The sequence below is a fragment of the Vigna umbellata genome, chromosome 1, assembly GCF_029865625.1.
Source record: "Vigna umbellata cultivar VRB3 chromosome 1, Vumbellata_1.0, whole genome shotgun sequence".
NCBI classification, from domain to species: domain Eukaryota; kingdom Viridiplantae; phylum Streptophyta; class Magnoliopsida; order Fabales; family Fabaceae; genus Vigna; species Vigna umbellata.
Window position 1 is genome coordinate 50,455,869 of NC_142165.1, and position 23,498 is coordinate 50,479,366.

General features: G+C 34.3%; 1 protein-coding gene across 2 annotated transcripts; it reads right to left on the reverse strand.

The window, feature by feature from the left end:
- Positions 1-1,011: 1,011 nt before the first annotated feature.
- Positions 1,012-18,500, reverse strand: LOC124847727 (Hydrolase-like protein family). 2 transcript variants are annotated; one of them, XM_088103624.1, is made up of 11 exons: positions 18,104-18,500; positions 14,955-15,096; positions 10,336-10,403; positions 9,410-9,480; positions 9,027-9,293; positions 3,282-3,445; positions 3,143-3,198; positions 2,988-3,040; positions 1,669-1,837; positions 1,483-1,580; positions 1,012-1,401 (listed from the first exon to the last, which is right to left on the reverse strand). In XM_088103624.1, exons 1-11 carry the CDS (start codon positions 18,252-18,254, stop codon positions 1,297-1,299), a joined length of 1,344 nt encoding a protein of 447 aa, XP_087959750.1. In that variant the 5' UTR covers positions 18,255-18,500; the 3' UTR covers positions 1,012-1,296. The 2 variants fall into 2 exon arrangements, with proteins under 2 accessions (XP_087959750.1, XP_087959751.1); XM_088103625.1 differs by lacking the exons at positions 10,336-10,403; positions 14,955-15,096 and having other exon boundaries at positions 18,104-18,496.
- Between the last annotated feature and the right edge of the window lie 4,998 nt (positions 18,501-23,498).

Consider the following 23,498-nt stretch of genomic DNA (forward strand, 5'->3'; position numbering starts at 1 on the left):
ATAGAAGGAGAAAGAAAAAGTTATTAAACTATATCTATGTAACAAAACAACTCATTATGTTGTGTTAATTCCATCTTTTAAGTCACACCTATCTTAATTTGTGTCCTCCATCTTTATTTTTGTTTTATTTCAATTCTAGTTCGTGTTTCTATGCATTTCTGTCAATACTATTCTATGTCCTTTTCGTTCTTATATTTTAATACTTAATGTAATTAGTTATTGATGTTGTCTTGCTCGTTGTTAGAATCCTTAAAGTTTCTAATGTCATGTAAGTACACTAAGTGGGATAATGAGATTTGACTTATTTTTGATATTTTCTTTTGTTTCGTGTAGTTATACAATTTTAAATATGATTTGATGAACTTTTCAATAAAGACAATTTTTTTAATCATTCAAAATACAGTTAGGAACTGTGTGGACTTTGTCAGTAACTTTGTCATGCTGCTACTTCGACAAGGTTCCAACTAACACCGAGAGGTCAGACAACAAGAACATTAAACATATGCTAATAACAAAAAATTAGAAATAAAAAAAAAGTTAGTTGCTATCCAAATTTGAAAGCATTTTCGAGAATGAAATGGACAAATATTAAACATTGTGCTTTATATTATTAATTTATTATCATTTTCCGCATAGAAACTAGTCTCTAATTGAACGTGATTCTCAACATTATCAAGCACCATATAAAAATACCACATATTGTTGTCACTTCGGCAGAGTCATTTGATCAAACAACACAGCCTCAAACAACGTACTAGAAAGTTGAGACTGTAACGAAAGACTGGGTGTTAGTTTCTGTCAAATTCACTATTATTGTTTTAAATAAGATACCACATAATCCGACTTGTTTGGATCAGTTCAAGTTAAAAATATCACATCCAATTTCTACTCGGAAACCCTTATTCCCACTCATCCATTCCCTCTTAGACCAAAACACTTTTTTAACATAAAGCCAAGATTTTAACTTATTACAATAAGTAGAAACTCAAATTTTCAAGATTTTGTAACATATAACAGACAAAAATTAGTGTAGATTATTTTCCAATAAGTAGAAACTCAAATTTTCAAATGTGTAATAATAACCCTCGCTACACAAACTATTTTCCATTGGTATGGTAATGTATTTTTCTATTAAGTTGCATGATAATCCTGTTAACAACTACTGTATCTTTATATGAAATATGCGTAAAAAAAATTGTAATTATGTTGATGACTAACTACTATAGTAAGAATTTTTTTCCAGCTAGTATTGTGAAGTTAGACGTGTCCCAGGAAAACTGAGATTACGTACAGCAGTCACAAGCTAGCAGACAATACTGATGATGCTTCTTGCTGTTTTAAGCTGTCAGCCACATGAGCAATTACTCCTACACCAGCATTGTGAAGCCATTCGTTTTTCACCTGAAATCAAACAACCACTCGTGTTACGAACTTTGTATCAATGATATCATCATCATCGGACATATTAAAGGGATGCAGTACATGAATGTTGTTATGAGCAAATAAAGGCCAGAATGCCGAGTGAAAGCTGACATCAACTTTTTTCCATCCCAACAGCTGCAATCCCCGAATCATCTCCTCTGTTAAAAAGATTAGTGGCTTTAGAGGAATATCAATAGCTGAAGATAATTGATACATATTCAGTTATTTTGGGAAAAAAATTATCACCTTCTACAATTTCATGATATGCTACAGTACTATGTGTATTGGGAGCATTTTGTGCAGCCTCCTTTGCTTGCACTGCTTTTGGAGAAAATTTAGAGCCATCAGAAGGAACTGGGGGACAATATTCCACATCAACTACGTGCTTGTATCCATCTAAAGATTGACGAGGAGGCTGCCAATACAAAAGAAAATGTTAGTACCACAGAAAGATATTCACATTATTTTCACAATCCAGACGTTTCCGTTTTCATATATTAAACAATCACTCCTTCAACTTTCAGAATAGGACCAGCACTAAAAAATTAATGTTACAGCATTTTTTCCTTTACTCAACATCTATAGTTTCTTTTTCACATTTGCAACACAGAAGCTAACACTAAACTAGGATGCCAGAATTAACATCCCTTGCAACATTTTAGCTGCCGTATATTGATCCATTTAATTTAATTTTATTCGTTTCAGAGGGATTAACTAACACAGATCACTAAGAGCCAGTGCCACATCCCCTTTTTCTTTCACGATTTCGTAGTTGACAGGCTGTGACTCAATTGGAATTCCTAATTAAGAAATTATGAAGGGTCAGTATAAATTAAACCAACAATTATCTGAGTTAATACACTGCAAAGTATATATAACCACCCCGATAATTGAAAATGTGAAGAACTGAATATCTCAATCAATAGTCAAACATGGCACGCTCTTCAAGTGAAGTTCAGTAGTACACAAGTATTTTTCAAAGAATTAGAAATTTTTTTAAAAAAAGTCAATTTTGATGGGATACTTAACTGTTGGAGTCGAATTTTATAAATTTATATGTTTTTCCACAATTGGCCAATTGAACTTCGCCGCACTTTTAAACCATTTTTCTGTTGAAATCTAATACGTTGTTATTATTATTATTATTATCAAGTTTTGTTGTTGTTATTATTGATAGGAGAGGAGAAAGGAAATTTGATCTAACAGTTCTAGTTCACCAAGTACTCAAATAATAATAAATCTCTTTTATACGTCTATAGTTCTATTATTTTCATTACTTATTTATTTCGACATAAACAAAATTTTATCCTATTAGCATTAGCAATTGTAGAATTGAAATTATAAATTACATTTAAGTCATAAATCTAAGAGTTGAGACAGGAAAACAGATTATAGATGCCAGACATAAACACATTTAGGATGTTAAGTATAATTCTAAGCATCCAACAAGATTCTAATTTAGTCGTAATCTAAGTATAAATTATTAATCTTTAAAATTGCATATGTTAAGAGATCAATAACCAACAAAATAAGATAACCCAAAAGGATAAATCATCAATATTCACCTTACTGAGCTCAGTTTCCCTCCTTATAGAGGAAGTGCGCCACCCTACCATATCTATATAAAGTTGAAGAAATTACAAAAATGGGAAGAAATGAACCATGAATTATTGATATGCCTAGAAGGTAGTAAAACAGAAAAAACATACTGAGAGGATACGATCATATGAAACATTAGCATAAATGATGCGACATCTAAATGTTCCAAGTGCAGACCTACATAAATATAAAATTTAGTATTAGATTACTTAATTGAAAAAGCGGAATATAAAGTAGTACAAATAGATTCCTTTACTTACAGAAACTTTCCATCATCACAATCAGAAGCCATTCTCAATAGAAGAGGTGGTTTATCAGGTTTACCATCAGTAAGGAACAACTGACTACCTGTTTGACCAACAAAAAAAGGAGCTATGGGAGCAGCTAGCTTTTCTAGGATTGGGACACCCAACAGAAATGGGAGCTGAAAAATATGCAGGGTAAACAGTCAAACTCTTATGGCCTGAAAATTTTCAGTACAAATTGAGAAATACCACGTTCATTGACAAGACATATATAAACAAGGCCGGAAGGATGGTTTAGATATTCAATTCCTTCATAGTTTCATCCATTTGAATTGAAATTCCAGTTTATAAGCATCATTTTCTAATAATTTTTTCATGATTGTAATATAAGTTTCTCTAGTAAAATTGAAATTTTAGTGGGGCCTGTTCATGGATAATGCAAATCTTATTCCAGTACTTTCTCCATCAGAACTTCTATTAGAAGAAAAGTTATGCACTCTACTCTTTCTATTTAAACATTTCTTCATAGGTTGCATCCCTTTATAAAAATGAAAATAAAATCTCAAAATACAAATACGGGAAGGTAAGATCTACCAGAAACTATTTCATTAAAGAGAATAATTAAGACAATTCTTAGCCAAGAGATAATAAAAGGGATAACAAAGAAATTTATTTGATGGATAAAAACGTGGGTTAAATAATTTACAAAACAATGTAGTTCGTGTTGTCTTGAGGTATCAATCCTTGATGATAAAAACTGATAGATAAAATAATGAAAATAAACGTAATGATAAAGAGGTGCATATAATGAAAAAAAAAGAGAGTAATTTTTGTAATATACTTGTTAATAAGAAAATTATAGGTCATCGATGATGAAAATCCATCCAATAAATTAGTTTTGTCCAACAATGTTTATGTAGATTTTGTACAGTAATCAGGTTAATAGAAAATGGTACTGCAGAAAAAAGGGTGGCTGAATTTAATCCTACTTTCAAACTGCAAGAGACAATACAGAATATTCAAACAAAAACTAAAATATTCTTGAGCATTTTAAAGAGAGTAGGCCCTGCCAAAACACTAGTTGTTAACATGTATGGTTGAGTTCGACCTATATTGAAATTCTTAAACAATCAAAATATTCATTTTAACAATTCTTGAGGACCTATCAACCATCCACATATGTTTCCAATCGTGCAACTTTCACCTTCAGAGCGCTCACTCTTTATTGCTAAAGGTGTGTGTTACAGATAGCACATCAACTGGAAATGTTTATGTATATAAGTGGAAGGAAACTCAAACTCATGAGCTAACTTTTAGGGTTGAATTAGGTCCAACCCCAAATTGGCAAATTCTAAGAGAGAAAGCCACTCGCTATTGTCCACTCACCATGTTCTGTCACAAATTGCATCTTGCTATGTGTTTGGCATCCAACGAGACTACACTTTCTTCCCTACCCACAAAGCAATAGAAGTAAAAGCTGGGGTTTTTCCTTATAAGGGTATCATTAAATTTGCATCTTAGTGCGATTCATTTTTCTTTAGTGACTACATTTACAGTTGATGCATCAAGCTTAGTTGCAAAAAAGGGATTCTGTTACGGTATAAGGTAGGGGGTAATAATAAGGTTTGGAAAGTATATGAGAAGGAGAAGGAAGGTAGGAGGGAAGTGAGGCTGAACAGTATTGACCGTAAAGGCCGAACGGTAGCCGAACGGTAGCCGAACGGTGGAAGGCGAGGAGCGACCAGGCCGAACGGTAGAAGGAGAGGAGCGACCAGGCCGAACGGTAGAAGGCGAGGAGCGACCAGGCCGAACGGTGGAAGGCAGAGAGCGACCAGGCCAAACGGTGAGAAGGAGCGAAGGACCTGAGCCGGATGGTTGAAGAGCTACCATCCTAACTGTCATAGCGGTTAGGATGGGCGGGAACTAATTACAGTAAAGGGAGTTATATTTGGGGAGAATATTCAGTATAAGATAACTAGACTAAATAAATATTCAAGGGAAATATACAATATAAAATATTTATAATTAATGATATATGTTAGGGAAATATAGGGGGGAATATTTACATTAAATATAGGGATATTTATATTAAATATAGATATATTCTAGGGAGATATTTAGTATGAGAGAAGCTGGAGACAATTAGTATAAATAAAGCTAGAGTCTAGGGTTAAGGGTATGCTTTTGATTATTGAGTCTTGTTGACAGGCGACTATGCGTCCTGTGAGGGAGGTTATGCTCCCAATTATTGTTTACTTTTGTTTATTCAGATATTTCCATCAATAAAAGAAATTCTTTAGTTCAATTCCATTCTTTCATTATTATTTTGCTTACTTTGAGTGTGTGAGAGGTTGTTCTGGTTAAGTTTCGTACTCAGGTACGTAACAATTGGTCTGACCTGCCGGATCTTCAAAGAGGAGAAAAGGGCGTGAGGGAGGAATCTGCCGGATCGTCAAGGGATGAAACTGTCGGATCCTAATGGAGAGGAGTGAAAGACATCATGGAGGGAAGAATGAATGCAGTTGAAGGGAAACTGGAGAGCATGGGGCAGAGACTGGAGAACATGGAGCTGTCCATAAGGAGGTTGAAGGCAGAGTTGGGTGGAATACGCCATGAAGTGCAACCCAGCTGGAAGAAAAGGGTAGAGTTACCCATGTTTTACGGGGTCGATCCGTTGAATTGGATCAGTAGAGCTGATAATTTTTTTGAACTACAAGAGGTGTCGGAGGAAGAGAATGTGTGCCTAGCCTACATCAGTATGGAGGAAAAGGTCGAATACTGGTTCAGATTTTGGAAGGGGAACGCCAAGGATCGTTCTTGAGAAGGTTTAAAGGAAGCGATGGTGATCCGATTCGTAGAAAGAAACACGGGATCAGTCTTCGAAAGACTGGCGGCCAGTAAATAATCGGGGAACGTGGAAGAATACGTCCAAGCTCCAAACGGGAAGGGACTGCTGGAACCGAACGGTAGCAGACTGCTGGATCCGAACTTGAGAGAACGGGCGGAACCTAAAGAGAAAGGACTTACCGAACCGAACGGGAGAAGACGGCCGGAACTGAACGTGAGAAAACTGCTGGAACCGAACGAGCTAGTACTGGGAGAAAGAATGACGACTTTGGAAGGAAGGGCAGATGGAAGAATCAATGCATTGGAGAGAACAATGGATTCTATGAGGAGGTGGGCCAGTGAAAAGAACAGGGGGTTTGCAGTTTTTGATACACCGACAGAAGGGAGAGAGCGACATGAAGTACTGAAAGAGATCGAAGACCAATTCCTTATGATTATGGAAAAGTGGTGACCAGAATGCTGGACGGAGAATGGAAGACATTGGAGGAGGTTTAACCACCACCCAAACCTCCAGACCTTAATTGGAGGGCAATAGCCAGTGAGTACCCTTCATATGATAACACGATGATGAAGAGAAGCCAGAAGATCAAGTTTCACAGTTCCAACTAGGGATGGCAATTTTACCCGCGGACACGGGTATCCGCGGTTAAAATCCGCGGCGGGTAGTAACTATCCGCGGATATTTACTACCCGCGGGTAACAGGTAGCGGGTATTTTAATACCCGCTTCTAAACGGGTCGGGTACGGGTAGTATACTACCCGCCCCGCGGGTACTCGATACCCGCTACCCGCGAAAAATTAAAAACAAAATAATTTATATATTTTTTAATTAAATTAATTAAAAATAAAATAAAATTATATTTTATTAGGTTAAATTTAATTTTAATTTATATTATATTATATTATATATATATATATTTTTGTAATTTTATTTAAATTTTATTTTAAATATGTATTAAATATTTCTTTTTTATTTTTTGCGGGTATCCACGGGTATCCGCGGGTTTTAAAATACCCGCGGGTATTTTTTAAACGGGTACCCGACGGGTAGCGGGTTGGGTAGCGGGTACAATTTTATCGGGCGGGTAGGATTGCGGGTAGGCACTACCCGTGCCCGACCCGACCCATTGCCATCCCTAGTTCCAACCTTGAGGACAAGGTTGTTTTGCAGCGGGGTGTAATGTTACGGTATATGGTAGGGGGTAATAATAAGGTTTGGAAAGTATATGAGAAGAAAAAGGAAGGTAGGAGGGAAGTGAGGCCAAATGGTATTGACCGTAAAGGCCAAACGATAGCCAAACGGTGGAAGGCGAGGAGCGACCAAGCTGAATGATGGAAGGTGAGGAGCAACCAGGCCGAACGGTGGAAGGCAGAGAGCGACCAGGCCGAACGGTGGAAGGCAGAGAGCGAGCGACCAGGCCGAGCCGTGGGAAGCAGCGAAGGACCTGAGTCGGACGGTTGAAGAGCTACCATCCTAACTGTCATGGCGGTTAGGATGGGCGGGAACTAATTACAGTAAAGGGAGATATATTTAAGGAGAATACTCAGTATAAGATAATTAGAGTAAATAAATATATATTCCAGGGAAATATACAATATAAGATATTTATAATTAATGATATATACTAGGGAAATATACGGGGGAGTATTTACATTAAATATAGGGATATTTATATTAAATATAGGTATATTCTAGGGAGATATTTAGTATGAGATGAGCGGGAAACAATTAGTATAAATAAAGCTAGAGTCTAGGGTTAAGGGTATGCTTTTGATTATTGAGTCTCGTTGACAGGCGGCTATGCGTCCTGTGAGGGAGGTTATGCTCCTCAAGTAATTGAAGGAGGTTATGCTCTCAATTATTGTTTACTTTTGTTTATTCAAATATTTCCATCAATAAAAGAAATTCTTTAGTTCAATTCCATTCTTTCATTATTATTTTGCTTACTTTGAGTGTGTGAGAGGTTGTTCTGGTTAAGTTTCGTACTCAGGTACGTAACAGATTCTAATAAATCTTCCCATTAGTTGAACTTTTTCTTTTGCTTATCTATGTGTACCCTACCATGGTTGTTCTGTACTTGGTTTCAATTCAGCAACATGGAATAATAGCTTTGATGGTAGAAAGATGAAAGGTGTCCAACCTTGTCTTTTCCCATACACAGTTGGACTTAGTTTGCCCCAAATGTACCTTGGGCTCATGGGAATCTCAATGAATCATTCTTGACCCCATAACAGTTCTAAAGATTCAGCTTCCTCCATATTGCCCTGGCCCTGTCAGTTTCTCCCACACAATCTAACCTCAACTTTTCTCCAAATTTGGCCTAAGGTGATTAAGCCCAGCTTTTGTCTCAATCACAATCTGATTCCAATCTCTCTTTATGAGTTTCCACAGTGGTCTTTATTGGTGAAGCCCATAACGATGAAAGAAAAGAAAGACATTTGTTCGTATTAAGCCTAAAGCTTATAAGCTTTAGCTTGAGGAAGAGTTTTAGAATATTTGAAAATATCCAATTATATCGTATCATATCTGACATTATTTCGAAAGATTAACTTCCTTATTTCCTCATTATCTTATAGTTAACATAGTTCCTTATCTCATTATGATTTGTTCACCAAATTAGCTAGGATTGTGATTAGTATAAATAAGGGTAGTACTTAAAGTTTTATGAATATATCAAACACATCAATACAATGTAATATGAATATCTTAGTTAATACTTAATATCAATTTAGTGTTTCGTTGTCTTTTATCTTTCTTCCTCTCTCTCACTAAACTCATAACTTGAACAAAGGGATCAACAAGACAATTTCAAGTTTCAAAAAAGTAACACCAGTCTTCAGATTTCAAATAGAAGACAATATATACCAAAAAAGAGAACACATCACAAAAAAATTATATTGTCCTGAACAAACCTGCTTCTTTCCTCTTACACCAAGATGAGGAGTTGCTAAAGTTATAAAATTGATAGGCTCCAACCCAGCTATTAAGCCTCCTTTGGAAAACTTTTTTTCCTGGAGATATTCTGTCGTGTTGTTTGCCAGATCACCTGGTTGATCTCTACTGTAGGTATCAGGTGAATAAAGAACAGCAATTGCATATCTAGCAAACAAGCCTCCCAAAGAATGGGATAGAAAGGAGATTCTTTTAAGGCTCCTTGTCTTTTTAACAACTTGCAATACCTGTTTTCATGATAGGCAATAATAATTCAACATGAAACAATTCAAGAGAAAATAAAAGTATCGGAACTTAAATGGAGCCTTCGAACTTCAATAAATTTTTGTAGCTCGGAACTCACTTCATCAGCTAACCGCTTTCCAGCTCCATCAATCCCAGTAAATGTCTTAGTGTAAGTATTTGATGAACTGACTGCAAACAACAAATAATTGATAAGAACTGTTCCTAAACAGATATATATATATATGTGTATATATATATATATATATATATATATATATATATATATATATATATATATATATAGGCACACATACACGTGTGTAAGTGTATGTACTATTATAATCAGACAAATAGTTTTAAATTCATGGACGAGACAATCATCCACTACCTAAGAAAATCTTCACAATATACAAAAAATTCATTATTATCGTAAAAAGCTTAAGCTTACTTCTTTTAAAATTATAGAACTGGTCTTTTTTTCCAGCATTAGCTAGACAAAGTGTGAAAAGAACAGTCTAGTAGTGTGAGTTTAATTTGCAAGTTTACTCAAACTTGTATAGTATATCATTTTTTAGTTGGCATCCTTATCTAAGTTGCCTCCAACATAGATCATTAATAATTTGCACAATTGTTCTGATGTTTTGATCAATTTCATTTCTGTGCATGGCACATAGACTGTCAATCGTATTCAAATGAAAATGAGATATTAGAGCAATTTCTTAATCAAACATTCCAAAAGTAACATTGAATTTAAAGAGGCTAAGAACACTATGGTTCAACGATCAAACGTTACATAATAAGAGAAAGAAAAAGCTCTTCTAAAATAAACTTGTATGTAAAATACACAAATAAGGGTGTATCCACCATTGATTTACTTTCAACTGCACGACAATCTTAACAGACTAAACTAATTTCAATAACTTTATCCCATTAATTTTTTTAAAGGGATACACCGTTGTACACTTAACAAATAAGCCCACTTATAGGAGTAGAGGAGCACTATGCAATATAACATAGAGAACCAAATTTAAAAGATGCACAAACCGTAAATTAAATAGTTTTTTCCAAGACGCCTTTTTAACTCTGCTTCTGCATAAGTCCAGTCCGCTGTGCTGTATCAATAAATAAACATGAGTACAACTTTGTAAATGACCAATTAATTGAGCAACATTCAAAAGAACCGCATAAAGGTTTTGGCTCAACTTCTGCACTGAAACCTGTCAATGGGATTATTTAAATTAAATCCCTGGTTTATTTATTCCTTACTGTTCGCCTAAAATTTTTCAGAAAAACTCTGTTTCTGATATTATTCATTGAGGAACAATTGTTTTCAAATAGAATACAAAAGCTTAATAACTGAAAATCCTAATCTATGATGGGTATATTATATCCCTACAATTCACGATCAATTATCTCTTACGATAAATATAAAATATATTGTTAGCCTATTACTTTTCCTACTTATGGAATGTAATTAAATTTCCTAATTATATTATTGACACGGTATAAGGAAATATTAACTGCAGCATAAATGGTGGGATTCTAACACTCTTCCTCGAGTTGGGAAGTGGATGCCATCCATTTCCAAACTTACCAACAGTAGACATCACTTAGCCCTTTTGTCAATATCTGCAAATTGATTTCCAGAGCATACAAATGGTGTGCATTATCCAACTTTTCCTTTATGAAGTGACTATCAACTTCAATATGCTTAGCTCTACCATGTTGCACTAGATTATTATACACAATATTTATTATTGAATTGTTATCAAAATACAGACTCATAGTCTTCTTCCAATCACTCTTGAGGTCTTTTAGAATTATCTTTAACAATAGTATTTCCAAAATCCCTAAGGCCATGACTCTAAACTCTGTCTCTGCACTTTATCTCACCACAACATTGTGTTTCTTGCTCCTCCAAGTGACTAAATTTTCTCCCAAAAAAGCGCAATATGCAGAGGTAGATTTTTTGTAGTCTATAGAACCGGCATAGTTAACAGTTGTGTAGGCTTCTAAGATCAACTCCATCCCATTTTTGTAATAGAATACCTTTCCCAGGAGTTCTTTTCAAGTATTATAGAATGCAATAAACAACTCTGAGACGAGTATCCTTTAGATTATGCATAAACTGACTAACACCCTCTGCAAAATTGGCAATGTTAGGCCTAATGAGACAAGTAGATCAATTTCCCAACCAGCCTTTTATAAGATTGTCTATCCACAACTACTTGTATCTCTCTTGGGTAGGTGATTAACCAAAAAATGTGCACTTAATAGCTTGAAGATACTTTACACAATCTGTTATCTTTACTTTTTTGGGCTATAGCTCATCTCATAAAGGTTATGTATGTTATAATGTATGGTTAATCACATTTGTATTTCTAGAAATGTGATATTCTTTAAGGATCAATTCCTTTCAAAAACATATTTCTCATCTTGATCACGTTGTGTTTCCTCTAGTGACATCTTAGCTTCCTACATGAGATCACTTTTTTCTTAGTGCTACTTTGGCTTAGATCATGGTGTCTACCTCTTATTCTTAGATAGAAAACCAAACTAGTGAAAGTTGTAGAAGAATAGTTGCAAGCCTGACATGAAAATCATACATGGAATATTGTTCCTTTCCTATATCTAGTGTTAAGCCCATTGGATGCAAATGGATCTACATCATCAAACCAAATATGATGGTTTATTAGACCAATATGAATCTCATTTAAATCAAACAATGAAATTGCATTTTTCAAAGGAAGTATATATTGGATATTTTAAAAGAAATTAGACTAAAGAATTTCAAGCCCATTGACTCACCCATGGATCCCAATACTAATTTTCTACCTAGTCAGAAGTACCCATTTTTTGCTCCTGAGAAATGCAAAAGACCGTTTGGAAAATTGAACTACCTCAGTTACTTGACCTAGCCTTTCCTTTGCACTCAATGTGGTAAGCCAGTTTCGTAATTCTCCATGTACATGACATTGAATGTAGTTATTCACCTTCTGAAGTATATCAAAAGGTGCCCTCATAAAAGGTTTGTTATAAATGGTCACAATAATCACACTCATGTTGTGGATTATTCAGATGCAAATTGAATTGGATCTCCTACTGACAAGAGATACACCTTCAGATATTATGTCTTTATTAGGGATATTTTGATCTCCCGGTAAAGCAAGAAAAAGACTGTAGTATCAAGATCTAGCATAAAAGCATGTGGTACGCCAGTTTCGTAAATTCTCCATGTACATGACATTGAATGTAGTTATTCACCTTCTGAAGTATATCAAAAGGTGCCCTCATAAAAGGTTTGTTATAAATGGTCACAATAATCACACTCATGTTGTGAATTATTCAGATGCAAATTGAATTGGATCTCCTACTGACAAGAGATACACCTTCAGATATTATGTCTTTATTAGGGATATTTTGATCTCCCGGTAAAGCAAGAAAAAGACTGTAGTATCAAGATCTAGCATAAAAGCATAATATAGAACTATGACCTTTGTCACATATGAGCATAGTTTGCTCAAATAGTTGCTTAAAGAATTGAGATTTCAAGAGTTCACACAAGAGATTCTCATGTGTGATAAGCATGCTACCTAGCATATTTCCTTAAATTCAGTATTTCACAAGAGGACTTACATATTTAGATAGATTGTCTCTTTATCGAAAAAAGATTGTATTTGGACGCATCACCACTTAATTTGTAAATTCTAATTATCAGTTGGCAAATATCTTCACCAAATAATCTATGTCCTAAAATGAGTTTTGGCTCATCTCTTTGTATTTGTGACACTTATACACACACACATATTCCTATGATGTAATTAACACAAATTATTATTTGACTCTTTACCATATGCTTGAACGATATTCAATAGGAATATGGAGTGGGGTGTAAGATGTTTCCTCTTATGACTTATTGGCTATCGTTCACACTATCTTAGATATAAGTGCATCACAAGGATGACCCCTTTAACCAGTGCATGTCAAGAACCCTTTTTTGCATGAGATCTAAAAGAAGAAATTTATGACTCCACCTTAAAGTCCTACTCAAAGTCAATATGATTCCTCTTTATTTCTATAGGGACCTCTAATGGTGTTGTTTTGCTTTTAGTTGGGATTTTTGTAGAGATCCTTTCCAATATTTCTTGGGAGTGGAAGTTCAAAATACTTTTGTTGGTATTTTCTTACATGAAAACATACACACAAAAGTTAACCACTTTGGCTAGACTGTAAGACGCCAACTATGTCCAAATTCCTATGGAAGTAAATGTGAAGCACTATAAGGATGAAGATGAACCTTTGGCTAATCCTTTTGTATATTGTCAATTGTTTGATAACCTTAATTATTTTATTAATACTCATCATGATCTTGCTTTTTTTTTGTTCAACAAGTTAGTAAATTTATGCAGTCACTGTCTCCTCCCATTTAGCTATTGTTTGGTGAATAATTAGCTACCTACAAGGTACTCTTGGTCAAGGTCTTTACCTCCCTTGTCCATCTCTTATGCAATTGATTCCTTACAATGATGTCAGCTGGGTGTGAATAATCATTTTTTATTTTTTGGTTGATCTATATTTCGTGGTCATGCTCTTATTACTTAGAAGAATATGAAATAATATTAGGTTTCTAAATCTTCTACTGAGTTTGAATATTAGACTATATCTTCTACTCATTCTAAGATTGTTTGGCTTCAAAAATTATTGGGAGAACTTGATTTACCTCAACACAAGGGCACTCCTCTTCATGTTGACAATACTAGAATTATCCAATTTCTTGTCATTCTCGAGTTTATGGATGTAGAGCACATTAAGGGTGATTGTCAATATATTTGTACATTAAGATTGATTGTCAATATAGTTGTGAAGGCTATGATACTCACCTCATTCGTCTTTCTCATGTCTACACCATTCTCTATATTGTTGATGGCTTTACTAAGAAGACCTTGTTTTGGTCTTGTAATCATTTTTAGGTGGGCCAATGATGCTTCAAGATCTACTAGCATCAATATGAAGGGGATGCCGACAGAATTAGCTAAATTCCTGATTTATTACTTCCTTGTAGATTCCCCTATAATTTCTCTATAATATTTACTTGAACATATTCGTCCAGATTTGAACAGTTGACTTACTTGCTATTTTTTATTCATTAATTGAAAATTTTGATTGGCTGAAAATTAGTCATGTATTAGGCAAAGTTTCCTTGTATAGTTATGTTAAAAGTCCCACATCAACTAGCGATAAGATTAATTTAGAGTATATAAGTGGGTCAAAACCTCACCTTATAAGCTAGTTTTGTGGGATTGGGTTACACTTAAAGTCCACTTCTTAACATGTTATCAAAGTCATGGGTTAGAGCCTATCCTAGCAAGATTTGTGTTTGTTGAACATGTCATTCCACCTGCTACGGGCCGCTTTCAGACCACCCATTAATATCTAGTCTCACGCACTAGATGTATATACCTCAGCGTGAAGGGGATGTAGGTGCGGTTGAAAACAATAATCCTTTCCTACTATACTTGGGAATAGTAATTTATTGTAAAAGCATTGAGTACATTAACTTCACTTTTTACCCATAGTTCAAGACAAGCTTCGGTCATATTTTAACACAAATATTTTAAACAAGGTTTTATTCTCACAATATAATTTATAAATATACCATATACCTAGCCAAGATACCATGGACAAGAACAAGGAGATGATCAGGGTCGTTCTTCAAATTCCCTATGCTAGAAATAGAATTTCCATGAGTGACGGTACTCATAGCATGAGCACTAAGGCCCTGGTGTCTCTGTCCAATATTTATACCTGCAAAAGTTCATCTACCAGCCTTAATAAAAATTAAGCTATATTTGCACCAATATTATCATTGTTGTTAGAATATTAGGGTTATTGGTCTTTGTGTTTATAGCTTACACTAGTACTAGTACTTGTCCCCTAATCATTAGTAATAAGAGTACTAGGTTGCAGTCCTTTATCACATCTATACATCTATAAAACTTGTATTCATCCAGTAAACAAATATGCACACAGCCATCTTGGTCTCTTTTCTCTCCTTCCTAGATAAACCCAACAATTCCAACAACACCTAGAAATGTACAAAGGAAAATTGACAAAGAGTGAAAAACAAAGGATGGAGAACACAACCCAAGGAAATAATTGTAAAAAATGAGGTTTTCACCACTAATGGACCTTGAGACAGCATATGCAAGAATCTTGTTTAGGAAAAGTTCATGATGCCCTATAGTTTTAATGGATAACAAACAAAACAATGTGATTAAGAATGGTATGTTCTTTTCGTGTTCTCTCTATAAGTATACAAGACTAAAAATTTGCAAAATGTCTGATTCAAAGATATGGAATTCCATGATGATCACTCTAAGGCAATGCTCGACAACTGTGTGAAGACTTCATTGTCCTATTATCATTTCACCATCAATCAGAGGGTTTGAAGATTATGTCTTTTTGAAAACACTATAGTCCAACGTGAAGAAACAAACAGCATCAAGGTAAAACTCCAATGCAAAATTATTGAGCATAATGTCTGACACATAAGGACAAAAAGCAGCAGATAAAGTTGTCTGGAAAGTTCTACATACTCAGATCTCTTGTCAGCTCAACATTCAAATCGTTAAGTGCACACAACTTTTAAATTTTATAGAACCTAAGTAAGCCCACTAATGAAAAAAATTTGATGGTATTGGTGTTAGTCATTCAGCATTGGTGTCTAAACATATTCGGCAGGAAACTACAGTTTTAACGGACCATTATCACGAATGAAAGAAAGGGAATTGTCACGGGGCCATTTTTCAGCATGCATAAAAATTTCAGCAATCAAAGAATGCAGATTTTGTAGTGGAACACCCTATCCAGAAGCACAACATGCGTCAAGCTGCGTCTCCAGCAGGTCTACTCAAGCTTTACCTACCAGACCAACGGCTGTTACGGATGATGTGGGGATTGATTTTATCACAAGACAGCCTAGTTGTTTTAGACAGACTGTCCAAGTGTGGTTACTTCAAGTTATTGAAAGACCCCTTTTCATCTCAAAGGGTGGCTTAGTTGTTAGCTGAGGAGGTTGTTCATTTCATGGAGATCCAACATTTATAAGCAAGTTCTGATCTGAATTTTTTTTGCCTAAATGGAGGGTAGTGCTATCCAAATGATCTAAACACATCACCCTAAAACAGATGGGCAAACTGAAGAACTAAACAAGGTGTTAAGAGTCTTATGCTATTTTCCTAATGAGTAACATTAGCAATGGGAAGATTCGTTGCATTGGTTGAATACTGGTATAATATCCACTTTCAGAGTGCTGCTAGTTGCATTTAATTTGAACTGGCCTATGGCAGAAAATCGCCCACACTATCTACTTAGGGAATGCTGGGTTGAGTGGAGCTAATGAACTTCAAGACAAAGAGATTAGGTCCTTTAGCAGCTTAAACTTCCTATGGTTGAAATTATCAAGACTAAGTAAATGCCACTGTTGTATTATCATGTGGTACATTTTGATAACATTAATAAATGTAACGCCCAAACACAAGTATCTCAATTCAGCAGTGGTACCAACGGAAATAGTATAGGATAGTGTTTATCGGTAAGCTCCACGCCAGTGGGGTATAGAGATTTGATAGGAACATAGAGTTGATTGCATACCTCTAGTTGAGCAGGGTTTTACGCTTAAATAGGTATTTTTATCAATAAGCATGAGCATTAATGGTCTCATCACCAATGTTTTCACACGCATGTTTTTGGTTTCAGTGAAAAATCTCTACTCTGGTATTAGTATGGGTATACTTTCCGTGGTTCCTTTTCTCAGAGTTTTATAGGATAAACAAAGAAAGAAAGATTCTAAGGAACTTCAACCCAAATCATCGAGACAATGAATGGGTTTCTGTCTTTCTTTTTTGTAAGTCTCAATTGATACTTAAATTTCCAACCGTCAGTAGAACTAGATAAACAACAAAAACATTCAATGCAATCCAAGACTACCAACAAGCCAGCTGTCAAGTACTAAAATATAAAATCAGCAGAAAAAAATTGGTCTTCTAGTCACTTGACAGTTTCCCATTGATCACTGGTAGAAAAGAGACCAAGCAATCAAGGAAGATGGACCATCTCTCGGGCCAGTACCAGGCCCACCCCACCCTCTAGCCCAGTTTTACAAACCTGGGCCATTGTCTGACTACCTTAATTTTACACTTCTTTCTTTTTTTCTAGAGAGTGGAAGGGTGGACCCCATTCTTCTCACAAAGTCCAACTTTATTTTAAGTTCATATATTTTTTAAGACTCTCTTAATTCTTATTTAATGATAGGGTTTCATAAGAATTAAATTTTTATAACTTTTATTTAAATTTAAAATTTTTATAACTTAAAAAGATATAATTAAATATTTTTTTATTCTTAACCCAGGGTGTCTTAAAACAAGGACAAAGGAAAGATGATACACCTTTTACATTTATTAAGCACACGTTATAAAAAAGTGAATTTTTATATTTTTAGAAAAGGAAAATAATAAAAAATATAAAAATAGTATCACATCAATTTTGTTTTTCTAAAACAAGACCTCGACAGGTTCTAAAGGGAATTATAGATTTTTATAAAATATATATCTTAAATTTAAAGCTTCACCTGGAGAATAAAAGATACTATAATTTGATAACGAAAAATCCAGAATGACGAAGGCTGAATGTATAATTGGCCTATGAGACGAAACAAACGCTCTTAATTGTTGGAACAGTAAGTAAAACGCCAGGAAATGGATGATAGAAAATAAAATTTGGGGATTGGGATTGAGAAGTGAGTGAAAATTACCAGAAGAGAGAGAAAAAGGAGAATTGGAAGCCGAGGAGGAAGAAGAACAGGAAGAAGCTAAGGGAGCTTGTTGCGAAGGGGATTTGTTGTTGCGATTGCAAATTCTTGGGGAGTAAGCACAGCGCGCGTGAATCATGGAAGGCGTTGCCATATGTATAATTTTTAGAGAGAGAGAAGGTAAATGAAATCCTAATTTCAAGGCACAAGTGTCGTGTTGTTATTCCTTCTCCACCAAATCACAACGCTACCCATATCACGATTTTCTCTCTGTGTCTGAAGGTTCTGTTCTGTTTGGTGATGAATTGGTGAATGGGAACAAGCGAATTGTGAATTAGTGATGGATGAAAACGACAAAAGAAGGGCATAAACGACACGCAATGCAACCCAAGGCAATGGACGCAGACAGCGCAGCGTCATCATACACAGTTTTGGCGGCCTCTGTTTTTTCTTCACCAACTAAACATATTTATAAAACAAAAACTTTAAAAGTGGGAAATAAACAAATACTAAATTATCTTCTGATATTAATACAATGCTTTTAATTTATTTTTTATCAGAAAATGTGTTACTAGACATTTTATAAAAGTAAACATTTTACAAGTAAATTATTATCATCACCTCAGGAACATATAATAAAAGACATATTGAAGCCTTATAAGAAGAGGATGCAAATTTTTTGTTTTACCCTACTAACAGAATAATGAAGGGTATAAATCACCTCAAATCTACCAGTCCACTTTCCCCAACAACGAACCCAATAAAGCGTTTGAAGGTTTTAAAAGATATCCCTTACTAGCACGCTCTCTCCTCTTTTAAGAATTCTATGAATTCGTTAACTACAGCTAGGTTCATATCTTAAATCACATATCAAAAGTTAAACAAATTATATTTATTGTAAAAGAAATATAAATAAATATATAAAAAGAAAATATTTCATTATTTATATTTAAAATAATCGTAAGTATTTTTATTTACTATACGATAACTTGAAGAATAACAAATTATTCACAATGTTCTTCTAGTGTTTTATTACACGTGTTATGAAACTCGTTTCATGTTTAAATATATGTGACAATTTCAAAGATTCAATTTAGGCACAAGTTTTAAGCATATTTATAATTTGGCTTAGTTATGTCATATTTTACTACATTCATATTCTTAGTATTTTTATCTTACCATTTATTAATAAATTATTTATACCTTTGAAAATATTTATTTTAGTTCTTCCGTTTTGAAAAGTGAGTCATCCATCAACATGAAGATGTGACATGACAGAAGCAAATGATGATCTTCTAGGAAAGCTCATAAAGAAATTAAACATGTTGAATACAAAATCGGTATGTCTCATTATACAAGAGGTCATTGATGAGACGAGGTCATTGAGGAGACATGATGTTAAATATTTCAATTATACAACTATGGTGCATTTAAGATTTTTTATTGTCTTCCATATTTAAATATTAAAATTGCTACTTTTTAATTTATACCTTAAACACAATCACTATAGATCAAAGGCTTTTATGTGTAGATTTGTTGAACCTTAAACAATTAAGTCTTCTGGAAACATACTTGAGCAAAAGTAAACCTATTTGCAAAAAGGAATGTTTGAGTCATAAAGAGAAATGTATCTTCTACCTCACATTGATGGGTAGGAGTTATTGAATGTAATATTTAATGAAATAATTCTAATTATTTATGATTCATGGTAGGTTCCATTGACAACTAATAATCATCATTTCAAAATAATGCATAGTTGAAATCCATGTTACAAAGGTAAGATTTACTCTTTTTTTTCATATCATTTATTTAGTTTATATTAATGTTAACCTATGTAACCAATTTAATTAGAGTTCTAGATAAATCCAAATCATAGCAAATTCAAGTAATATATCCAAAGCTTAGAACTCTTTCATCTTAAATTTATTAATTTTGGCATGCAATTTATGATCTTGATATATGATTATTTTATTTATCATGTTTAGTGTAACAAAGAGAAAAATTTATGAAAATATAGCTATTATGTCATGTATTAGATAAAAATCATCATTCAAACAAAAATTAAAGAAGATTGGACAAAGGTAACAATTTATACCTTTCACATATTATAATCACATACATTAATATGCCTACATAATGAATTTTTGTTATTTTTTCAGTGATTCAATAATTCATAACCTATACTGATAGGTAACATAAATCTACATGGAATTATGACCCTCATATAGCATTAGTTACTTTACATGGAAATTGTTTAAGACAAATTTGATTATAAAAGTTTAGTTTCTTAATAGTTTTAGTTTTGATAATTTTAGTGTTAATAACTTCAGTTTTCATATATAATGTGTTGTGAAATTTTCTAAGTTATGTTGAATTATTAGTTTGAATAAATTGTAAATATAAATAGTTTACTTTTTTTAAAAAGACAATATTTGATGTTTGTTAGTACACTAACAAATATCAAATGTTGTACAATTTTAATTTGAAATGGTTCTAACTGGATATCAGTGTGTTGTTGTAACCTTTGTTAAGAAACATTGGATTCTAGTGTAACTGATGTTTCTAAGCATGGATTTTCAACTTCGACATTAGTTTAATGTCCTGGATATGACATCATAATTTCCATTAACGTCAAAACTCAAAAATAGCATAGCTATTTTTTGCTAGTAATTATTACCCTATTAAATGAGAAAATTAAAAAAATCCATGAAATAATTTTCCTTGCAAAAATAAAATAGTCTTGAAATCATATTATATGAGAAAATAGGAAAAAAAATTCAGAGAATAATTCTCATAAAAGAGCACACATATTGGTTTATATAGATCAAAAACTTCCCAAAGGCATTTATATAGAACGGAAAAAGTCAAACATATGGAGAAGTGAGACATGAGCTTCTAATCAATCATTTGCACCAATTGGCTTATGGTAATAGCCAAAGTCTTCACCATAACTATATCCACGCTTGTAATAATTGTAAGAAATGAAGGGTTTGGAAGAAGCAAAGTAAGAGTCGTTTCCATAACCATTGGAATAATGGTTAACCAAGGCAAAGAAATTAGTGTTTTTATATGTTTTTCATTGTTAAATTATTATAAAAGATTATGTTTTTGTCTCTGAACTGAATTATAAATTATAAAGTATTTTATTCCTACACTAAATAACGTAAAACATTAACAAATAATATTATACAAAAGTTATATTAATGTAAAACTCTATTATTATATGGAAAATACTTTGTTAGGAAATATTAATTTGGTTCAGGCACTGTGCACTTAGAAGCCCAATCTGCATTCGGCCCATCAGATTGGAAGATAAGCTGAAAGTGAATGTCTGCGTGGCATTTGCGTAAAGTAAGGTGAAAATGGAGAGAGAAATGTTAGAGACTTTCTCTGATGAAAGGAAGAGAGCGAGGCGGACATCGGTGGCCGGAGGAGCTCCGATACGGCGGCGGTTGCTCTCGGTACAGAAGACAAAGTTGAAGATCTTGAAACGGTGAGTAAGAAAAACCTCTTCTTTTATTATTTGTGAGTACATTCAAATATACAAAGTGTATACATTCTTAGCATGGGAAAGGGGAAAGGAACTCTGTATATATAGAGTTCCAAAGAGGGAGAATGAGAACGAAAAACAATTAAGAGAATCGAAAGATTCTCAATACCCTCCCCTCAAGCTGGACTATGTATATTGACCAGTCCAAGCTTGGGAATGATATGTTTGAAGTTGACGCGATGCGGAAATTTGGTGAAGACGTCGGCCAGCTGTTCATCTGATCGCACAGGAAGAAGATGTAGTAGCCCTTTCTGGATCTTTTCACGAACAACGTGACAGTCAAGCTCAATGTGCTTGGTCCGTTCGTGAAAACTCTGGTTATGAGCAATGTGGCGAGCAGACTTGTTGTCACAGTATAGGATAGGCACTCCAGATTCTTCAATTTGAAGATCTTTAAGTAAATAGTGGAGCCATTGTATTCAGCCTCAGTAGACGATCTGGAAACGGTCTTCTGTTTCTTAGACTTCCAGGAAACAAGTGATGTCCCGATAAAGACACAAAATCCTGTAGTTGACCTTCTAGTGTTAGGACAACTAGCCCAATCAGAATCACTAAAACCTTTCAGGTGCATAGGAGAGTCAGCAACGAAAAACAATCCTTCATTAGGGGTAGATTTGATGTATCTGAGCACATGCTGAGCAGCCCTATAATGGTGTTCTGTAGGAAATTGCATAAACTGGCTAAGTAAATTGATAGTATAACATAGGTCAGGTCTAGTGTTTGTAAGATAGAGTAACTTCCCTATCAATCTTCTGTAGGGTCCAGGATCATCAAGTTGGATGTCCAATTTGTATAATGGACTTGTGTCTCTGAGAAAGGGTGTAGTAGAGGGTTTGCATCCCTCCATTCCTGTTTCCTCAAGTATGTCTAATGCATATTTTCTTTGACACAAGTGAATTCCCTTTTTAGACCTAGCCACTTCAAGTCCGAGAAAGTACTTGAGTTCTCCAAGATTCTTTATGCGAAATTTATTATGTAGGAGCTCTTTGATGCAATTGATTTCTTCCAAGGAATTTCCTGCCAACACAATGTCATCCACATATACAAGTAATGCAGTGAAATATGCACCAGTTCTTTTGGTGAACAATGAGTGATCAGACTTAGATTGTTTATATTTAACAGAGATTAGATAAGAGGACAATTTTTCAAACCATTGTCTGCTTGCTTGCTTCAAGCCATATAAGGATTTAGTTAATTTGCAAACCTGTCCCTTTGTATGAATACTTAGTCCTGGAGGAGGTTGCATATAAATCTCTTCATTGAGGCCACCGTGAAGAAACGCATTGTCCACATCTAACTGGTGTAAGAACCAATTATTTGAAGCAGCTAGTGCTATCAAAAGTCTAACAGTGGTGAGTTTCGCAACAGGGGAAAATGTGTCTAAGTAATCTATCCCTTCTTGTTGGGTATATCCTTTTGCCACTAACCTAGCCTTATGCCTTTCAATGCTTCCATCAGCTCTAAATTTTGTTTTATATACCCACTTGCACCCTATAGGAGTTTTTCCTGATGGCAATTGAGTTAAAAACCAAGTATTGTTGTCCTGCAAGGCTTTAATTTCTCTCTGCATTGCTTCTATCCATTCCCTTTTGTCTTTAGCTTCATTGTAAGTCCGAGGCTCCTTATTTTCAGTGACAGCCATGATATATTTGGAGTGTTTCTCTGACAAATTATCACAACATAGTAGATTAGTTATCGGATAGGGAGTTTTGAAATTGTTTTTAACAGTCAAGGATTGATTCACCTGGTGGATGTAATCTTCTAGATAGGCAGGAGTCCTTCTAACCCTTTCTGGTCTTCTGTGTCTGTAGTTTTCTTGACTGTTATTTGTGACAGTAGGATTCTGCA